At 36.0% G+C, this 19,432-nt stretch overlaps 1 protein-coding gene and 1 long non-coding RNA gene across 20 annotated transcripts in view; one reads left to right on the forward strand and one right to left on the reverse strand.

Moving 5' to 3' along the window:
* The window catches only part of LOC125327582 (voltage-dependent L-type calcium channel subunit beta-2), a 248,532-nt gene that overhangs the window by 198,451 nt on the left and 30,649 nt on the right, over positions 1–19,432 (forward strand). For 15 of the 18 annotated variants that reach the window (XM_048307371.1, XM_048307380.1, XM_048307396.1 and 12 more), the window contains 6 exons: positions 3,526–3,648; positions 7,886–8,022; positions 9,819–9,895; positions 13,863–13,996; positions 17,434–17,514; positions 17,796–17,854. In XM_048307371.1, coding sequence (XP_048163328.1) covers positions 3,526–3,648; positions 7,886–8,022; positions 9,819–9,895; positions 13,863–13,996; positions 17,434–17,514; positions 17,796–17,854 — 611 coding nt within the window. Of the gene's footprint in view, positions 1–3,525; positions 3,649–7,885; positions 8,023–9,818; positions 9,896–13,862; positions 13,997–14,141; positions 14,162–17,433; positions 17,515–17,795; positions 17,855–19,432 lie in introns of all 18 variants that reach the window. The other 3 variants (XM_048307288.1, XM_048307297.1, XM_048307315.1) reach the window with 1 other exon arrangement.
* On the reverse strand, positions 9,889–14,188 carry LOC125327689. 2 transcript variants are annotated; one of them, XR_007204344.1, is made up of 4 exons: positions 14,038–14,188; positions 12,758–12,845; positions 12,368–12,439; positions 9,889–11,610 (listed from the first exon to the last, which is right to left on the reverse strand). It is a non-coding gene; the product is annotated as an uncharacterized LOC125327689 (long non-coding RNA). The 2 variants fall into 2 exon arrangements; XR_007204343.1 differs by having other exon boundaries at positions 9,889–12,439.

Below are 19,432 nucleotides of genomic sequence, written 5' to 3' on the forward strand. Positions count from 1 at the left end.
AGAAATGAGATGAATCAGAGATCCTAGATCAAGCCCAAGTGTAGACGAAAATGGTTTGGAGAATGCTTTCATCAGTTTTTCTACATCCTGGTAGTGGACAAGGAATAGAGATACCTTGATTATCAAGCAACAATTCCAAAATTAGTGGCCATGAGAGGGATGACCTGTTCTGTGAGGAAATTCCCTGTCAGAAAATTTGCCTCCTTGGCTGGGATCTCCGGGGGCTGCCTCCACTGGGTTTATTGCACAGCATCAAAAAAACTGAAATTAGTTCTAGGGAAAAAAGGGCCCTGTCATGTTTTAAGTACATTACTAGAGAACAGATTGTATTATTTTGCTCTGTTATTGAGTGAAATATTTTTTGAATACAGATTCAACCAAGCAGGTACAAACTTGTTTAAACTGACAAATTGACCCAGGCAGATACAATGTCCAAATGCTTGTGTTACATTCAATACAAGTTAATCATGACACAAGGAAATATAAGTAGTCGAGTACAAAAATACTGTAAATAGTATGGAATTAGTAATGAGGGTTGATATGAGGATGTGTAAAATAAATATAATTTGTAAAGGAAGAGGTGAGATCCAGATAGAAAAAGAGAAAACTGAGTAAGGTTGCTCTAGACACACTTTAATTTATATCCATTACCTAAAGTGTGCAGCCAAAATTGGTTAAACAGTTGGTGAATAAGACTTTGTTGATTTATATTCTGAGTTTATATCAGAATCTGAAATTGGCTCATGAAGAACCTCACTCCAGAGTGTGTTCCCTGTTCATGGTCTGATTGTTCTCCTTGTGGGTTTATTCAGCTGGTTGAATGTTATACAGGAGAAAAAAAGAAGAACAAGATGGAAGTCTTCTTTTTGAAGATAAATGAACTTTTCCAGGCTACTTTGTTTCTCTGGAGAGACATGAAATGTTAAACTGTTTAACATCTGGGAGCATCTGTCCCTGTAGTCCAGTCTGTGGATTAACTGAGTGCTAAACTGCCATCCCATTTCATGGAGATTTAGAGAGCGAACAGCAAGTGCTTAGATGTTTTGACCCAGTCTAATTTTAGAAATGCAGAATATGTAAGCAAATGCTAGATACATTTTCAAATGTACATGTATATGTGTCAAAAAAAAATTATTTTTTTTTTTTACATAAGACCCTAATTATATAATAACTGGACTTTTTTAGTTCAAGACAATGTAGTTCAGGAAAGGTACTTAATTTGACAGTGCTATGAAACCTTCAGAATTATTTATTTATGTAAAAAGGCTAGCATTTAACTTCTATAAATTAATTAGTTTAAAATATTCAATTAGATGAATTACTGTAGTCTAATCCCATGATAATTCAGTCTCCCTTTCTACCAGTGTGACAGGTATCTAAAATGGGACATACCACTTATGTGAATATCTGTAGCTCAGTGTTCTGCTTTGTTTTTCTGCTCAGAGTTTTACATTATATTTTTGATGGCAGAAAATGACAGAGAATTTTACCTGCTCCTTTACTTTCATGTTAAGATAGGTCAGGAGTATTTTCCATTGTATTCTTTTTCTTGGGTAGTCAGGTATTGTCTTCTAACAGAAAATTTTAGATCACTTCTAAGAAGTATTTCAAGGACATCAACTTCCTGGAGATGTCTGTTTGTTGCAGTGCTGCCAAGATTTTAAAGTCTTTAGTCAACCTAAAGTCTTTCATCCACTGTTACTTTTAGGAGTAAGTCACAGTGGTTGAGAATTTTTTTTTATATTTGCTAGAGGATATAGCAATGTGAGAATGGATAAGCAAGCATACTGTCCCTCCTATCAGTGTGTGGCACAGATCGTTCCTTAATATTTCCATTCCTGTTCTGAGATACATTTCTACAGTGACAGGTTACTACACCTTACAAAATGATCATTCTTAATAACAGTGGGTGATTTATTTGATGATTTACTATTTGATTCTAAGTATTGCTTATGAGATTTGACAGTTCGATGCTTTTTCCTATCTCTGTTTTCAGTGTTGAAATTAGTAATAGCATAGAAAGCATCAATTCTGTTAGCCTGTAATTTTTACATTCAGGAAAGTTTTGAGGTTTTGTATGAATATTTTAACCCAGTAATTTATGCTATCTTTTATATTTAAGGAAGATACGTGATATCATGGAATCCAGTGCCTGTGTGACTCCTTTTTTTGTGGTATGACTAGTTCTGTAATAGTTTGGTATCTTTTATGTAGGGTAACAGTGGAAGTAACACTGAGAAAATTACAGAGGAGATGACTAAGATAAGAGTTTGAGCTGTTAAGAAGTGGACATTCCCATTGTATCAACACTGCAAGATTTTTTAATTGATGTGCAGAAATCACCAAATTTTACTTTTGGATGATGGTTCTTATGAATTCCCAGTTTCAGAAACGTAATCATGAATACATAATCATATCAGGATGCCCTTCTAACAGTTTATCTGGTTATGACAAGGTGGGCTAAAAGTTCAGCCTGGGGTAGGAAAGTGGCAGGTCCTGGGGATACTTGGTGATCATGTCTGTGGGGAGAGCAAGCTCAAGCTGGTTTTTAGCCTAGAATGATGCAGAAGAAATGTCGTTCTCCTGTAAAATGGTTGTACCTTTGAGAAGAGGAAGCCCTTGGTAGCTGTAGTCTGGGCTGAGCTGGATGGCACCTTCTATTACTGTACCTGTGCAGAGAGGTGCTCAGCACTGATGGTGCTGGGAAAGAGAAGCTGTGCAGATGTGGGGCTTCTGTGTGACTCTTCCAGCAACTGCTTCTTGTAAACAAAACTTGGGAAATCCTCTAACTCACTGACGTCAGCTAGCAGTGTAAGAAAGAATTAGGGGAATGAACAGATCTCTCTATGGTTGGTAATTTGTAACGACAGGGTGATGTCAAGGCACATTGCTCCACTCTCAGAGTGGAGTGAGATTACTTGCTTAGGGATCACTGGCAGCTGCTGGCACCTCTTCTCCAAATTTGTAATTTTCCCCAAACAGTTCTTGGGGACTGAGGCTGTGAGGGCTACACTAATGGCAGCCTTAGAATGATGCTGAAGTGACCAGCACATGGGTGCCCAGATGAGAAAGGTATGGAAAGAGCAATGTTGGTGCAGTGCCACGCTTCCCTTGCAATGCCTTTTGCAGCCCCATTGTCCGTGGAGCTTAGGTTTTGTAGCTCTTGAAAACCGACCTTCTATGGCAGCCCCCAAACACAGAACTTGCAGCAGAACTGCAAGCTGACAATATTATATGGACTGCCAAGTAGATTGTGATTACTAATTACTGATTTGATTTAGCTTAAATTAATTCAGAGCTCTATCACCTACTAAAAATCTGTATTCTGTGAAATGTGCTGATATTAATAGCTAATGTCAGTAAACAAAATTCTCCATTATGTTTTGCATGGATGCATCGAGAGTTCTTTGTAATTTTTACGATTTTAAAAGCTTAACATACAGAAATCATCTCCTGTGTATGTGTTTGTACATACGTATGTGTTTGCAAGGGAAATCTTCATGATGTTTATCTTCTATTTTGCAGTCAAAACCTGTTGCATTTGCAGTTCGGACAAATGTTGGGTACAGTGCAGCTCATGAAGATGATGTTCCAGTCCCAGGCATGGCCATCTCATTTGAGGCTAAAGATTTTCTTCATGTTAAAGAAGTAAGTAAAACCAGAGGAGTAAGTGAATCACTCTTTAATGGAATATTTGAGGAATAGTGCTACTATTTTGCAATGTTGATAACACTTCACATTGCCAGAGCACTTTACAAATGTTATTTAAAGAAGGTAACAGTGTATAAGGAATTGAATGTTCTTTTAAATGCTATTCTTGTAGGAGCAATGGCACAAATTTCTTACAATCAAATTAATGAAGTTCAGAAAGCAAGTACTTTTCTTCTATAGTAAAAATTGCTTATTTATAGGTTTAAATGTTTATGTCTGATTATTCAAAGATAATATATTTGTGTTTTTTTCTAATCTGGCACTATGAGGGTTTGCTGTGATTCAGCAGCCAAGGGTTTCTTCTCTTTTACTTGTGTGACTGCATCTCAACCCCAAAATCCTCAGGTCTCTTGTTTTTCTACTGAAGCTACTTCCTGGGAACAGACAATATTTAATTAGTAGTTACATGCTGAAGAACTGGAATGATGTTTCAAGATAATAGCAACTGTCAATAAAGGTGCTTTGCATCTGCTGCATTGTTTTTCTTTTCCTGTAGTTGGAAAATTTTTAATTTTTACAGTTTCAAACACCTAAAGTAATTTTCTTTCTCTGCTTCTTGCAAGACAATCCCAAGCAGATAACTTGGTAACTTTCACATGCAGGCCCTCCTCTGTAGCCTGCTGTTCCCTTTTGAATGACACCTTCATTTTATAAGGTTTTCCAGCTTTTGGTCGTATTCCATTGTGATTTGTCTCAAAACGGCCCATCTGGATCTGGAAATTTATAGAAAAAGGAATAGAAGTTGGTTTTAAGTTAGAGCAACCTAGCCAATGCATTTGAAATTATGTCTTTGTCTTGTTTTATCGAAAAATCCCTCAGTAGTTATGATTGATGAGGCACAATGATTCTGCTAGTGCAGGTGCCTTGGGAAGAAAGAAACATTCCTAATACAGAGAGAGAAATAGAGGTGGACAGAGACGAAGGAAACACAAGAAACAGACTTGGCTAATGATCATAATTTTTCATATATATTAAACACACAAAAAGGGGATAATTTTGATTCAGACTCTATATATTGAAGGAAATATGCTTTCTGTCTAATGGTAATGTGAAAGAATTTCTTTGCTCTGCCTTGTGACAAAAGAAGAGATGAGCAGGCAGAGAGTCCTGGCAAAAGAAAAACATTAGTGTTCTCCAGTGAGTCTTGAAGTACTGGAAAATACAGCTCAGTTTGGTTAGATCAAATGGGTTTGTGTAGTCATCTATTCCATCTGCACTTCAAATGAGGTGGTAATCTCAAACTCTACAGCAAGTGTTCCCCTGTTTCCATATAAACCAGACACACAGGGTTAGCAGTTTTCCGTTCAAGTTTATGCATTTTTCTTCACAGCACAACTTAGTCTCAGATGTATATATATAGGGAAGAAAATCAGGCAAAAAAAAGGCCCCTGAACTTTTCTGGATCTCCAGAAATGCCTTGAAAGGAAGCTTAGCTCAGCTGAGTTCTTACATTGTCTGTGTCTGCGTGTAGTACTGAGGGGTGGTAAAATAGATGAAAATGTTCTTGCAGCCCCAGGTGTGAGAGAAGAGGCATTCTGTGCTGATTGACTTTAAAAAAGCATGGTTTTCTCTGTAAGCTGTCAAGGAGAGTTGGTTGTCTGCTGGTTCTAGTCCAGAGATGGGTTGGGAAGGAACCCCGTGACCAGGCCACCTGCACTGCTGGAATGGAGAGATGGGAAGGGATCCACAAGTAGTTGAACTTGGACTCTTGCCCCTGCATTTGGCAGCAAGTCTGGGTGGGTTGAACCTCCTTCAGAGGGTGCCCCGGGCCCAGCCCTTCCCTGCACAGCCATGTCCTCCCCCTCCATCTTCTGTGCCATGCCCTGCTCACCCTCCAGGGCTCTGTATCCCACCAGGTATTGCCCCTTCAGTACTTTTGGTGCTCTCTACAGTTAATGCTGGGAGAACTGAATTGTACAAACTTTAGTTATTTATGCAGATTAAAAGAAAAAAACCATATTAGACTATAAAAAGCAGTGTTGCTTCTATATTTTATACCTAACTTGTCCCTAGAAATGAAGAAACCTAAGTTAATCACCAGTAGCTTTTGCCTGCATAATGATGCCATACTGGACCAATGTTGTCCTCTTCTTGTCTGCAAGGGCTGTTTACCAATTTGTACTGCTGAGAGGGCTCAAACAAGAAAAACTTCAGTTCCAAATGTACATGGACAACGGTGAAAAGTACTGCAGTGATTGAGTATAAGGGAAATTTATCTCCATTATTAGGTCACATTCATTAAAATTCAGTACACAAAAGGATGAAGGATTCCTTCCTGCATGAAGAAACTGCTGCATCATAGTAACTTACGAATCTTTTGAGGCTTTAATGCATGGTCATCATTTTGCTCTTGTTTAATTAATTTCTGTGTTTCCCTTGGCACTCCAAGCACAGGTGAATTATAGAGAATCACTCACTTCAGCCAGCACCTTCAGAGCAGGACACCTCTCTACCAAGATTTCCAAAAAAATATAAAATTAGAAAGTATTATGTGTGGTATTGTTAAATTTAAAAAGTATCTAATACTCTTCATATACTGACACAGCATTTATCTTTGAGACTTTCCAGAAGTGAATTCTGCATGCTTATATTTCTTTATGAAGAAGAAATTCCTATAGATTTCAGATTTCTATTCATTCTAATAAAATTTATATTTTGCCTAGTAATCTGTTGTGCTGTAGGACAAAAATAGTGACTGTTCAGATTTTAATTTAATGGTGGTTTTTAATTATCGATGGCTCCCTTTTACCAAGCTAATGATTTAGTTAGCCTTTTGTAATGAAAGGTTATAATTTTAATAATACATTTCAGTCTAATACAGCTTTGAGAAACTGCTATTTCAGATTAGCTCCCTATTAAATGCTGGTATTCTTACTCATAAAGGCATCCCATTGAATGAATATTATAGATCTCCTTATGTTTTATGAGCTTAAAAGTGCTTTTATTTTAATCTTTATTTTTTGTTAGCTGAATGTCTGACAGTTGGTCTCAGGCATCACAAGATTTCTGTAGTTGCCAAAGTGAAAGATAATACTGCAATTTAGATGTGTATCAGTGATCCACCAATGATAATAAAACTTTTTTTTTTATGGGAGCCCACACATTTTACATGCTTTATTCCTAACTGTACACTTGTTAAAGCTACTTATTATATAATTAAATATGCACTACAGTATCTACATTAATGGCTTCAGATTCAAGAAGGCAACTTCTCTCCACATTCCAGTGTTTTGTTACAGTTTCATAAATATTCCAAATTAATATTTAATGGTAGTTATTCCCATGGAATGCTGAAAGTATTGCATGTGAGGCCATCCACAAGTGACCTATTCTCATTCAAAAATGGTGAATAAATAAGAATGGAAAAAGCAAATAGTTCTGCTGTATAGGCCTCTGCAAAACAAACTGCCTCCCCCATGCGTGGTGGAGGGGTGTGTATGAATAAAGGTATTGAATTAGAGTAGTCAATATCTCATATTTAATAAAGATGAAATTCACTTAATTGGACTATATGGTGGACTTGTGTAATTGTTAGGATTTTTTAGTTATCCAAAGGTATCTTTTTCTTATGGATCTATCATAGTAAGTTTAAAATGCAGATCATGTGAGCTATCTGCAGCAGAGTATATATAAGCAGCAGAATTCAGTCATATTTCAGAAGATTTTAGTGAGAAGTTGGGGAATTTGAGAAGTAGTTTTTTTTAATTAAACAGAGAACTGAATGAAATGGAATTAGAAAAATAGATTATTACAGTTCCATAAAAATTGTAGCAGTAGGTGAGAGTAGATCCTAAGTCTCTGGTGTCCACCAAGGAGAACCGTGAAGGGAGAACAAAAGCAGCTCTCATGTATGAGGGGAGAAGATTGTGAAGGAAGAAGAAATAAAGATGGTGAAATGGGTAGAAATAAAAACCAGGGAGAAACATGAAGTCTGCGAAGGAAGGTTTCTGCTTAAGCACTGTGGATTTTAATAATTTGAAAGGAATAATTATTTTAATGTATTTCTGTATATTACCACAATTCTTCATTGCCATAATAACGTAGGACAGTCATTAACTGCAGGGAAGAATTACAAAAAATAGCATAGCTGAAAATTAAAACTAATAACAAAGTTATCCCAGATCCAGTAATTTCTTAGTATGTTACCTTTTTCTTTTTTTTGTTTAATCTGTAGAAATTTAATAATGACTGGTGGATAGGACGATTGGTAAAAGAAGGCTGTGAAATAGGATTCATACCAAGCCCAGTCAAACTAGAAAACATGAGGCTGCAGCACGAACAAAAGGCAAAACAAGGAAAATTCTACTCCAGGTAATAATAAGAAATCTTTAAAAATAGCAACATGACACAACTTGGAAATTGATGCTGTGTATCACTCATGTGTATGCTTAATTATCGTAATGTCAGCTACAAATGTTTTTAATCAATTAAGAAATTACTATATAATTAATTATATTTTATATTATATATAACATTGTTTTATTTATTATCTTGTTAATTAATAAGCTAATTTTTTTCATTGCTATTTGAGAGAAAAAGATATTTGGATTGGTGATCTGTGGTGGCCTACAATTGAAATTATTTCCTTTTTTTCCCCTAAAATATATGCTAATATACGTTGCAGTAAGTACATTTATTACGTGTTAGTAAATATTTTGACTTAAAATTAGTTTATCTAAATTCTGTAGCATTTTTTACTTGTTTTGATGATCTAGCTATTTCTAAACACGTTTAAAGCTCATTTTAGAAATTACAGAATGTTAAGATGAATTTATTCGTAAGCCAGAACTAGTGCCTGTTAGTTAGCTCATAGGGAAAAAATGGTCTTGTCAAATCATTGCCTACAAATACAGCTCTTAAGAACACTACATTTTATGATGGAAGTTTCATGTCATTTGTTATCTCTGACTGCAGCCATCATTGCATAAGAAAAATGATTGTTTCTAGATATTCTGAACAATACTACAAGATAGAATAATGTCACCTTTACTGTAGAATTCTTAATAAAGTAGTTTTCTAGTAACACATGTGGAAGCAAATGTCACTTGTTTCCGTTTGAGTATAAAGGAAACAAATATCCCCAGAGTATTTGAGTGGGATGGACCAGGAATTGAGCTAGGAACCATTTGGGAAGCAGGAAATGTTTTCCTATCTCAATAGGAAGGGCAACAGTGTTTGTAGAGCATGCCTAGAGTTGGACACTGTGATTGTGCAGTGCTCAGCTGTGTGAAATGCCTTTCCCATGAGCATGGTGTCCTCAGCAGAAGGATCTGGTCCTTATTCCTCTAGTGACACTTTTGGCACAGCCAGATCTGTCCCAGTGATTCGGTTCCTTTCCAAATAGTAGAGGCTTCCATTCTCCAGAAATTCTCACTGAAGATAACATTGTCCTACACCACAAATGCATTAACTTAGTGCTTATTCGTATTTTAAGATAGAGAAAGTGGAAACTACTACTATCACGTGAATGATTTGAAGAGTGAAATAACCTTTCTTACATTCTTTTCAGAGCTTTTCTTATTATGGTAACTGAAATAAAAAGACTAGAACTGTTGTTTCATTTTCATGACTTGGATAGGTTTTCACAAAGCAGAACTTGACAAAACCTTAGACTGCTTTACCTTTGTTTGAGAGACTTTTTTTCTTAAGTGCTATATTGTATTGAGAAAGCAGAAGAATTTGTACGTTAATTAAATTGAAAAGATGATAGAAAAACAGAGTCTCATCTTCATTAGGGATTTGTCAATAACTCTTCATTTAAAGGAGACAGATATGTTTGCTGGCTTAAGAAAAAGTCTTAGAAATGAGTAGTAATATTAATCATTATATACCAGTAGCCATATTAATGACTGAATTGCATTAAGATCATGAGGAAGTGAGAGCAGCAGAATGAATTGCACAGCAGCACAGGGAGTATGATCGATGTTTGCAGTTCCTCAGGTCTCAAAATATTCACATATTTTGTGTGAGATGTATATTTTATACCACTGCCAGAAATACTGTTTGTCTTACAGCTAGCACCTCATTTAGAAGGCAGATAATAAATAAACTAGAAAAAAATTTGAGAAAGCTACAGAACTTCAGACTAATTTATTACTTTACTCCAGTAAATCAGGAGGAAACTCTTCATCCAGTTTGGGTGACATCGTTCCTAGTTCCAGAAAATCGACGCCTCCATCATCTGGTGAGTAGGTTGTGAACCCTTTGGTAAAGAGACTCATCAACCTAATCTGTTAAAATTCACATACCTTTAGACCTATTCTTCTTATTCCCCATTCTTCAAAGGTAAAACCTGAGTGTTGTGTTACCAGATAAGGCTGATTTGGATAGATTTGAAATAATGGAGTAGATGCAAGCAAGTTCAGGCAATGATAGGGCTGTTAATGCACATAATTCCCTCTTTGCTTTTACCACGGAGCTTTGTAGCAAAGATAGAACAGATCTGTGAGACTACATTACAGTAGGTAGTGGAAGGTTTGGTCTGGTCTGAGCACTCCTATTGAACAGTAAATGCCTTCTGGTACAGGAGAAAAAGCAGCAATAAAAATAGAAGTTCCTGAGAGGTTTCTGCAGTAGCATCAAGAAAGGCATTATTTTAAAACATCAGGGACATTTAGTTTCACGATTCTGATCATGAGGATGTGCTTCACATAATTCTAGGATACTGGATATTTTTTGCCTTGTACAAACTTTTCACAAATACTATTTTGTACTTAGAGCATCAACATATAGATTTAACTTTAGTTAGGTTGGATTCAAGTGGTATGAAGCAAATACATGGCAAGCTGGTGGAGGATGCTGGCATTAGCACCATAGAAAAAGCATAACAGAAGATCACAAAAAAAATTTCTACTGAATTCAGCTGCTGTGTTGCTGGATGTTTTATTTTCTCATATACATTTTGAATACCTGAAAGCAGAAAATATTAATGAGTGTTGGTAGTTTCTTGTATTCTAGGGCAAAGACATGTATTTTCCAATCATACTCATTTATATGGAGTCTGGCCTACAGAGCAGGCGTCTTAAAATGACCCTCAAGATTTTGAAGTATTTACTCGGTCATTTAAAAGGGAGACAGAGAAATTAAATCATGTTATGGTAGTGGCTTCATTTGGTTCAGTTAATTGAAATATATCTCTGTCTTGTGAAACCATGGATTGTTACTAACTACCAACTTTATTACAATTGCATTTTGTTTATTAAAATTGCACCTCAGTTTCACTTAAGTTCTCTTTTAGTTTGAAAATACAATAGATGCCCATCACAGGTGTGTAGAACACATCTTAATCTTTTGTTTTATGATGGCTTTACACTGACACATTTGCTGTTATGGTCAACTTTTTCAACAACTGCATTTTTGTACTAAAATTGTCCATGGAACTATGTTGCAATTTTATAGTTAAAGCATATGAAATGCTGTAATATTATTTGCTGTCAAAAAAACCGCTTGAAGATCAGTACATAAATTTCCAGAATGTTGCACAGAATTTAGAGTTAAGAGCACAGATAACACCTAGATTACCAGCAGACTGACTGCTACCCATCCTGTAATATTCATTACATTGAATCGTTTCTTCAGACAGTGGTTTTCAAGAAATATGGATTTCTGGAGAAAGAAGGAAGTCTGTTAAAGTTTATTCAGTTACAGTGAAGAGTTGGAAAATATGTATGAATAGTTCATATTAGCTTTTTCTGTGATCGCTGGATTTTGAGTCTACAATAATTTTTTGCTTATCTTAACACATCTGAAGAAAGGTGAAAGAGGCTGTCCTGGTTTGAGAGAAATTGGAGGAAATGTCCCAAATGAACGTATCCTCTAATAGAAGGCAGATTTCAGCAGCCCCTCCCCCACCAGCCATTGGCTCAGTGCCGGTCAAATTCTTTGTAGAAAATCTGGGGCCTGAAGAGATGGAAGAAGAGGCATAGTTTGTGACTAAAACAAGAATTCAAGTGACTTTGAAGCACAATTCAATTATTATTCCTACACCTTCTCTTTTTGAAAGTTTAATCAATTACATCAATTATTTAATAAGTTGAAGAATATTAACTGAATAAGTTAGTTTCATTTTTTTACTTCGAGTCAGAGATGGGCTTTTTCAATATAAAATAGTGCCACAGAAAAACCAAACCAGAACAAACCCAAAAATAAGATGAAGAACCAGTGAAAAACAAATGAAAGGGAGGCTCATATCCATTTAAATAATCAATATTGATATAGTAAACAATCCATACAGTCCTTATGGGCCATCAAACAGCATAAGAATAATGGTGAAAATGACTGAAAAAAACTCAATGAACTAAAGATAGTTTACAGTAAAAGAACAGGAGATGTTACATAGTGTGAAGACTGAGAATGAAAAAGGAGATATTGGTATCTAGCTGATCAAGTTCTGCATTTCTTTCTTACAGGAAAAGCTTAAGGTACCTGATTTTTTACTGACAATTTTGGTTGAACATAGAACCGAAGGAGTTTTTAATGTGTCTTATTATGAGTGATTTACAGCATCTGTGCTGGCCTGTATTCAAGAAAAGATAATATGTTCTTTTTATACTTATGAAGAGGATGAAGGAAGAGTGTTGCTAGAAGAAAATGTTACATGATTTCTGTGGCTGTTTTTAGGAGCAGGATTATAGAAACAGGATGGGGATCTACTCACTGAGTTTTTCCTGGGAAGGGCAGGCACAAAGGCACAGTAACTCAGGGAATGCCAGGCATCAAGGCATTAGATCTGTGGATAATTCAAATGGGAGAAGGTACTTTATGCAAACAAAAGAGATCACTGCCCCAAGTGTCTCTTAAATCACTAGCTGCACGTAGGCTTGACAGAAATATTTATTTGTTACATAATTTAATAGCACATGCCACTGTATTAGCTGATGTCCCACTCATGAAGCAGATGAAATCAGGTCACTAAGATGGTTTCATAATAGTTTGCAGTGATTAATTAAGGGTTTGGATAAAGTCAATGCAAACGATTCTGCTTACAGATCTGTTTAGGGTTAGGCTCAGTTTGGCATAATGGCACAGCAAGATAAGCGTGTGTTACCAGAGGGAGTGGAGAGGTGGGTAAGATCTTCTCACACCAGGGTGATGCTGTACACGTTTGTGGTTCACTTTGTGCATCTGCTTGCTTTCTGAAGAAAAATTTAAATCACTACTTAAGATCAGGATTGATTGTTGGAAACAAGAGAGGTTTTGTTTGGTTTTGTTTTGTTTTAGATGTATTTAGCAGGTATCTGTTGTACTCAGCATTCAGGATAATATGGCTTTGCATTTTGAAAGTGTATTTATTACTGAGTCTGTGAGGATTCTTGTTGAAACTGTTGTTACTTGCTAAAAAGGGTAAATAATTCAAGGGTATGGTATAAGCATTGTTTGTTATATATTCTTTCAGGGTAGAGATTGAACAGCAATGGTTTGTTGTATTCACTTCCATTTTACCCTGCCTACGTCCTCGCTCTTTACATAGGTTCCATGTCTGAGCCAAGCTGGGATAAATTTCTTTTCTTCTGCTATCCATTCTTTTTAGTTTTCACTATTAGTAGATCTGTGTTTATTATTCCTAATAAATGTATCTTACGAGTACAATGCATTTTTATGTAAAGGAATTAAAAATGCCAATTTTAGTCCATCCTGAGATAAATGGAGATATCATTGTACCAATATCTGGCTGATTTTGTCTTCAAAAGTGATTTTTCTTCCATTTCTTCATTTTCCATAGACGCAGTAGTAACATTTCATATTTCATTTGGTGATACCCATTTTCAATTAGTGTTCATTGCTATAAAATAATGCAAATGTTCTTGACCAAGTTCTGTTGTTTATATTGGTGGAAGTCTTATCTATTCCAGTGAATACTTTGGATCTACACTGGCGTAACAAGAACAAACTTGGCCATTGGTCTGTTTTGTAAATGTTACAGTAGCTGTTACAGATTGCCTTCTGTCTTCTAATCCTAATGTACTGCACCTTTAAATTTTTCCCTTTGATTTACTGTGGTTTTTTCTCATGGTTGACTTTTAATTTTTATTTATTTATTTATTTATTTATTACTCTGGACAGTTTTATTTCTCTTTACCTGTAATTTCCTTTTTAACCTATCTTTACTTTCCCTGTCATCTGATAATTCTGAATTGTTTGTCTGTATATAGCTATAGACATAGATGCCACTGGCTTAGATGCAGAAGAAAATGATATTCCAGCAAACCATCGCTCCCCCAAACCCAGTGCAAACAGTGTAACATCACCCCACTCCAAAGAGAAAAGAATGCCCTTCTTTAAGAAGGTAACACCGACTTCCAAGCTCCCATCTGTCCACCTGCTCACCTGCACTGCGTCGCATTTCTAGTCCTGTTAACTGTCTGCGTCCTTTGACCAGCCAATAACATGCATGCTTTGTTGTTCTTTGTTTCTTTTCCATGCTGCTGTAGCTAAGCAGAAGCAGAAATCGGTAAGTTTATATCGACATTGCCTGTGTTTATCCTGCCACTGGCATCATTAGCATTATGAGTCCAGATTAACAATGCGGCTATTCTAGAATTAAGGATGACGAGATGTGTTGAGCTGTTAGTGGATTCATTACAGGAAAACAGGAAAACGTTCAGTGTGTCTGTGAAGCTCTGCTACGTACTTATCCTTTTTGATGGAATAATAGGACACACTTAAAAGGCCTTCTGAATGTTTGAGAAAATTATTTCTGGCAAACATAATGCACCTCTCTAGTGCATGTTTATTCCTTCTATATCTTTCTCAAGTTTTTTGGCTTTTTTTCTTTATTACTCAGTCTATTGAAATCATTACTGGAATCTATCAGATACTCAGTTTGGACTTAGGAAACAAATTGTCAAAATTGTTGTATTTTTTATTTAATCTGTACTTAAGCTTCTAATTCACTAGGTACAAAGTCTGCAAGTGCACAAGACCAATGGAAAACCTCAGACTTGTTTTGACAGTTTACTTCAAGTTTTTCCTGTTGTCATGTATAAATTATCAGCCAAATGTTCTTGCGATCCATCAGTGAGACTTTTTTAGGATCTCAGCTATTGGAAATGGTACTGGTGGTTCCCAGGGGAGCCAATGTCTCTCCATAGATAACCCAGATAACTACAGAATTATGTAATTGGCATCCTGTTGCAAAAAGCTGCAATATGTTTCTAGGACCTTTGCTGGAATAAGTTAGCAAGACATTAGGTAGCAGCCAAACTATGCAGTGAAATATCACATTTTGATTTTTTTGTTTTAAAATCTTTAGTCTTTATAACTCTCAATCATTTGGTTTTAACCACTCACTTAAATCTGCAGGTAATAAATGTTATTACAGACTGTTATAGTGCTTAAACAGTGCCAAGTGACATTGCTGTCGCTGCTGTGGATGCTCTCGTGTTTAATAAATAGATCTTTGTTTCTGTCTCTCTTTTCTTGAACTCTTTTAAATAGTATTGAATCCTTCTAGTTTCCAAAGTCACTACTGTTGGCTTCAGTTTGGTCTGTTAAGCCTGGTGTGGAAATCAACAGCAGGTTCTTGCTTCTGAGTAATTTCTTACTTAATCATATTTTTAATTGGATAAAAATTATAAGGAAGAATAATATGTGTTGACATGTATTGGATGCTGTCTGCATAAGCATCTTTCAAAGGTGCAGCTTCTAGATGAACCACCATAGATCTGGATGATGGTTAGTCCCACGTCTTTTTTCCACTCTGTGGTATCTCTTTTCTTCCATATCAGAATCATTACTAGTGTTAGGGCGGTTCATAATACTGACATTTACAGTAAGTACTGGATGGCCATCCCAAAGTAATCTATGCAGTAAAACCATTGAGTAAAAGCCATATGGTCAAAACTGCTAGTTTTTATTCTGAGTTATATTTGAACGTGAATCTGCAATGAAAGCTGTATAGTTCAGTGCCAGTCTCTTAGAAATTACTAGATTCTCTATTGCTAAATTAAAGAACTTTAATGCTTCCATTAGATAACTTTTACTCAATTTTCTGCTGACAGCTTCATTATTTCAAGCTGTAAAGACTAGAGAAAAAAAAAATGCCCATTTTAACAGAACAGATTTTAAAAATACCCCATATTCCATCAAATAAGGTAATTTCTGTGCTTGCCCTGATTGTCAAATAGCTGGTTAACTTCTAGCATGAATGCCTTTGGTTAAGTCAGCCACATTAAGACAAAGATCTGTTGCATCAGGGTACTCATGCTAAAAGCATTTGCACAACTGTAATGAATTTTTCCTCGAATCTATCTCTAATACGCTTATCAGATTACTAAAAATGTTAGCAAGAACAGTGGAGGACTGCTTTTGGATACAGGCCCAGCTTAATTGCAGGGGGTTGCTTTGGAACGTGCTGAGTCAGATTCTGCACTGTGTACAATAAATTCATTTCACGTGCTTATGATGCCTTGGGCACTGGTATTCATTCTCATGTTATTAATTATCTCGTGAAAATACAAGTAACAAAAAATAAAATAAATTACATTGAAGGACATTCACTAAAATGTTTTCTGTGTTTTAGACTGCTTTAGACTGCTGCTTGTGTAGCATTGTGTGCTGTCACTGTATTAATGTCTGTCTTTGTGGGTTTATGTTTTGGAATGTATATACTTATTTTAATGTTATTGCAAAACACCTTGGGATACATTGAGTTCTGGAACAATGAACAGTGTCTGTATTCTGTGATCTTGACTGATGTATTTGTACTATGTACACATTTGAAAAATAAGTCTGGCATTTCTTTTTCCATCTCACCCACAGATTCCTGGGTTTGGGTTTCAATCATTTTTTCCCAAGACACAGATAAACCAAAACCTCCCTTATGAACAAAAAATCTTTCTGATAAGACCCCATTCTTGGTGATATATATTGAATGGCCACTTATTAAAGAAAAAAAACCCCAAACCCAACAGTTTAATTTTTTTATATTGTATTGTGATAACAATATAAAATTTTTGCAATCTTTGGAAGGAGACAATCTTTTTATCTTTGTATGTTAAAACACTTTTTTAGAAATTGTGCATGATACATCAGTTAGTATTCTGGTAAATATGGTACTACCAGAATCCATTCTCGGGTGGTGACAAGAACTTCCCAAAGTGGAAGAAATGCTATCCCAAGCTCTGCTTATGATAATTTTCTAGAAATACTAACTTGATCAGTCATTATTTTGATTTAATTTGTGATTGAACTGTGGGTGCAAATCTGGAAGTGAGACTGACTGCTGCCATGGGAATTTGCAGTGATGTCACAGTATTTTTTCAAGCAGTGGGCAGATCTGAACATTATCAAAAAAGACAAGTTATGCTTTTCAAATCCCCTTTTATTTTTCTCTTTCATAATATCCTATATAGAATTTCTGTTGAAAACAAATGCCACAGCTCTAGAATTAGCCATTTCAATTCATTAGTTGTTGGAAATAACCTTTTCAATTTAGCAGTTAGGAATTATGGAGTGGGACATGTGCATGACCCAGAATAAGAGTTTTTAACTATCCAGAGTAAATATGAAAACAGTAGGAAAACCTAAAGTCAAAGAAAAGTTTTTTTCAAAAGAAATCCCTGAACCTCTTATGTCCTTATCTTGTGCTACCAGTTTTAGGGAAAAGTTAATGAATCCAAGATTCCTGTGACATCACTGGAAATTCAGAGTTCCTAATACTGTAAAGAGTGATTAACACTTTCTCTATGTGCTGTTATGCTGAAAACTTTTTCTGTTTTGCAGACAGAGCACATCCCTCCCTATGATGTAGTGCCTTCTATGCGACCAGTAGTTTTAGTGGGGCCTTCTCTGAAGGGATATGAGGTAATTGATTGTTGTGAATGGTTTCATTTTTGCCAAAATACTGTGCTTCATTTGTAGTTGATAATGGATAACATAGGCAAACATCAGACAGTTTTTACTCCTACTGAATAGCTGTTTATTTGTATTTTACTTCATGTCAGAATTGAGATTAGGAATAAGTTGCATTCCAATCTCATTGTTCGGATATAAGATTTACTGTCAGCTTTATTATATAATATTATTAGCATCAAGTGTTATGAATTTCCTATGTGATTATTACTTTGTTGGTTTTTTCCTTCTAGGTAACAGATATGATGCAAAAAGCATTATTTGATTTTTTAAAACATAGATTCGAAGGGCGGTAAGTACTTTGCAATGCAAATATACTTCAGTTCAGGTTGCGGTTGGGCACTACCAGGTTTTTAAGAAATAATAAGATTGGACAAAATTAGGAATGACAGCTAATTCCTTGATCAGTGGATTTTAGTGTGGATTGGAAGTTTCCTTGACAGAGCATGCAGAGGCTGTGTTGCAGTGGGAAGTGTTCTGGGGCATATATTTGGTGAGAGTGGAAAAAAGGATGTCTTCTTCTTGATGACTGTGACATTCACACTCCAAATTGCTAGATATTTATCTACAGATTAAAAAGTTATTTTAAGTATTTTTCAAATGGTATCAACACTTCCCAGGTTTTGAGCAAACTGACAAGAGCCACGGTTCCTCCTCAGCTCTAATTCCTTACTTGGCATCCATCTTGGAAAGAGTGATATGAGATTCAGACTATCTGGTCTATGGGATTGTTGACCTTTTGATCCCTCAAGATAGGATCTTGGTTTGACAGTAGTTCTGGGCTCTGTAGTGGGAAGTTTCAAAAGGACTGGGATGAAGGGGTAGGGCAGTCCTCCACCTTGCTGAAATATGGTTACCCTTGATAGCAGACCGGCTGCACTCGCTGGGTTCTGATCCAAGTGGTTACAGCAAGCTAGACAAGGTCCAGTGGGATTTGTACTTGAGCCTTCAGGCATTACTGTGGTACAGATCTCAAATGATAGTCTGTCTTTAAAAGCAGTGACGTGATCTGTAACTCCAGCATCACGGACCCATGGAGCAGAGACATCAGGTGCATTCTCCAGACATGATTATATTGGTGTTGGATCAAGCTCCAGGTTAATATGTCCCAGTGGGTTGACACTGGGAGGAAAAATTGAGAAAACAAGAAGATCTTATTATAATATCTGTAACTTCAAGGAATGTCCTATGTAGTTTGGAAGTGGAGAGATCCATAACACTATTCTGTGTGTCCTGTAGCTGCCAAAACTTTCAAGAGGGAGCCTGAGGATTTTTGTCAATAGCTTCAGTTTTTTAAAATACCAAGCACTGTGGTTTAAACTGGTGGATTTTCTCAGTCTGAATAATGATGTAAATACCTAACCACTTCAGTAGTCCCTCTTTATTAGTCAGGATTGTCAAACCCTAGATACACACCTTCAGAATTGGAAGTTAACAAAACAGTTGTTGCAAGCAGATGAAAATTACTCCATCTTTATGTCTTTAAGTATTTTAGAGCATATCAGATTTTCAGTTGTAGATCCAACTGTTGCAGGGTGAATCCACAAGTACTCCAAATAAAATTGATGTCTATAGTAGCAGATTTGAAGCATTCCAAACTTCAGCAGCAATCTGAATCATTACTTAAGGTTTTGAACAAATTCGCACCGGAGGTTCTCAGATTCATGCTAGTGCTTTAAGCTGCCACACTGCTGTCCCTGCTCTCACTGCAATTGTTTCACAATATGAACATACACACCCTTTGTTTTGAGTGCAGACTTGGTCTTCCTGATGTGACATTTCTCAAAGACATTAAAATGTCCTTAGAAAGATGGTAAAAAGTCTTAAAATGAAAAATAGCATTTTTCATAGATAAAGAGACTGATAAATC

Source organism: Corvus hawaiiensis, chromosome 1, assembly GCF_020740725.1.
Source record: "Corvus hawaiiensis isolate bCorHaw1 chromosome 1, bCorHaw1.pri.cur, whole genome shotgun sequence".
NCBI lineage: Eukaryota > Metazoa > Chordata > Aves > Passeriformes > Corvidae > Corvus > Corvus hawaiiensis.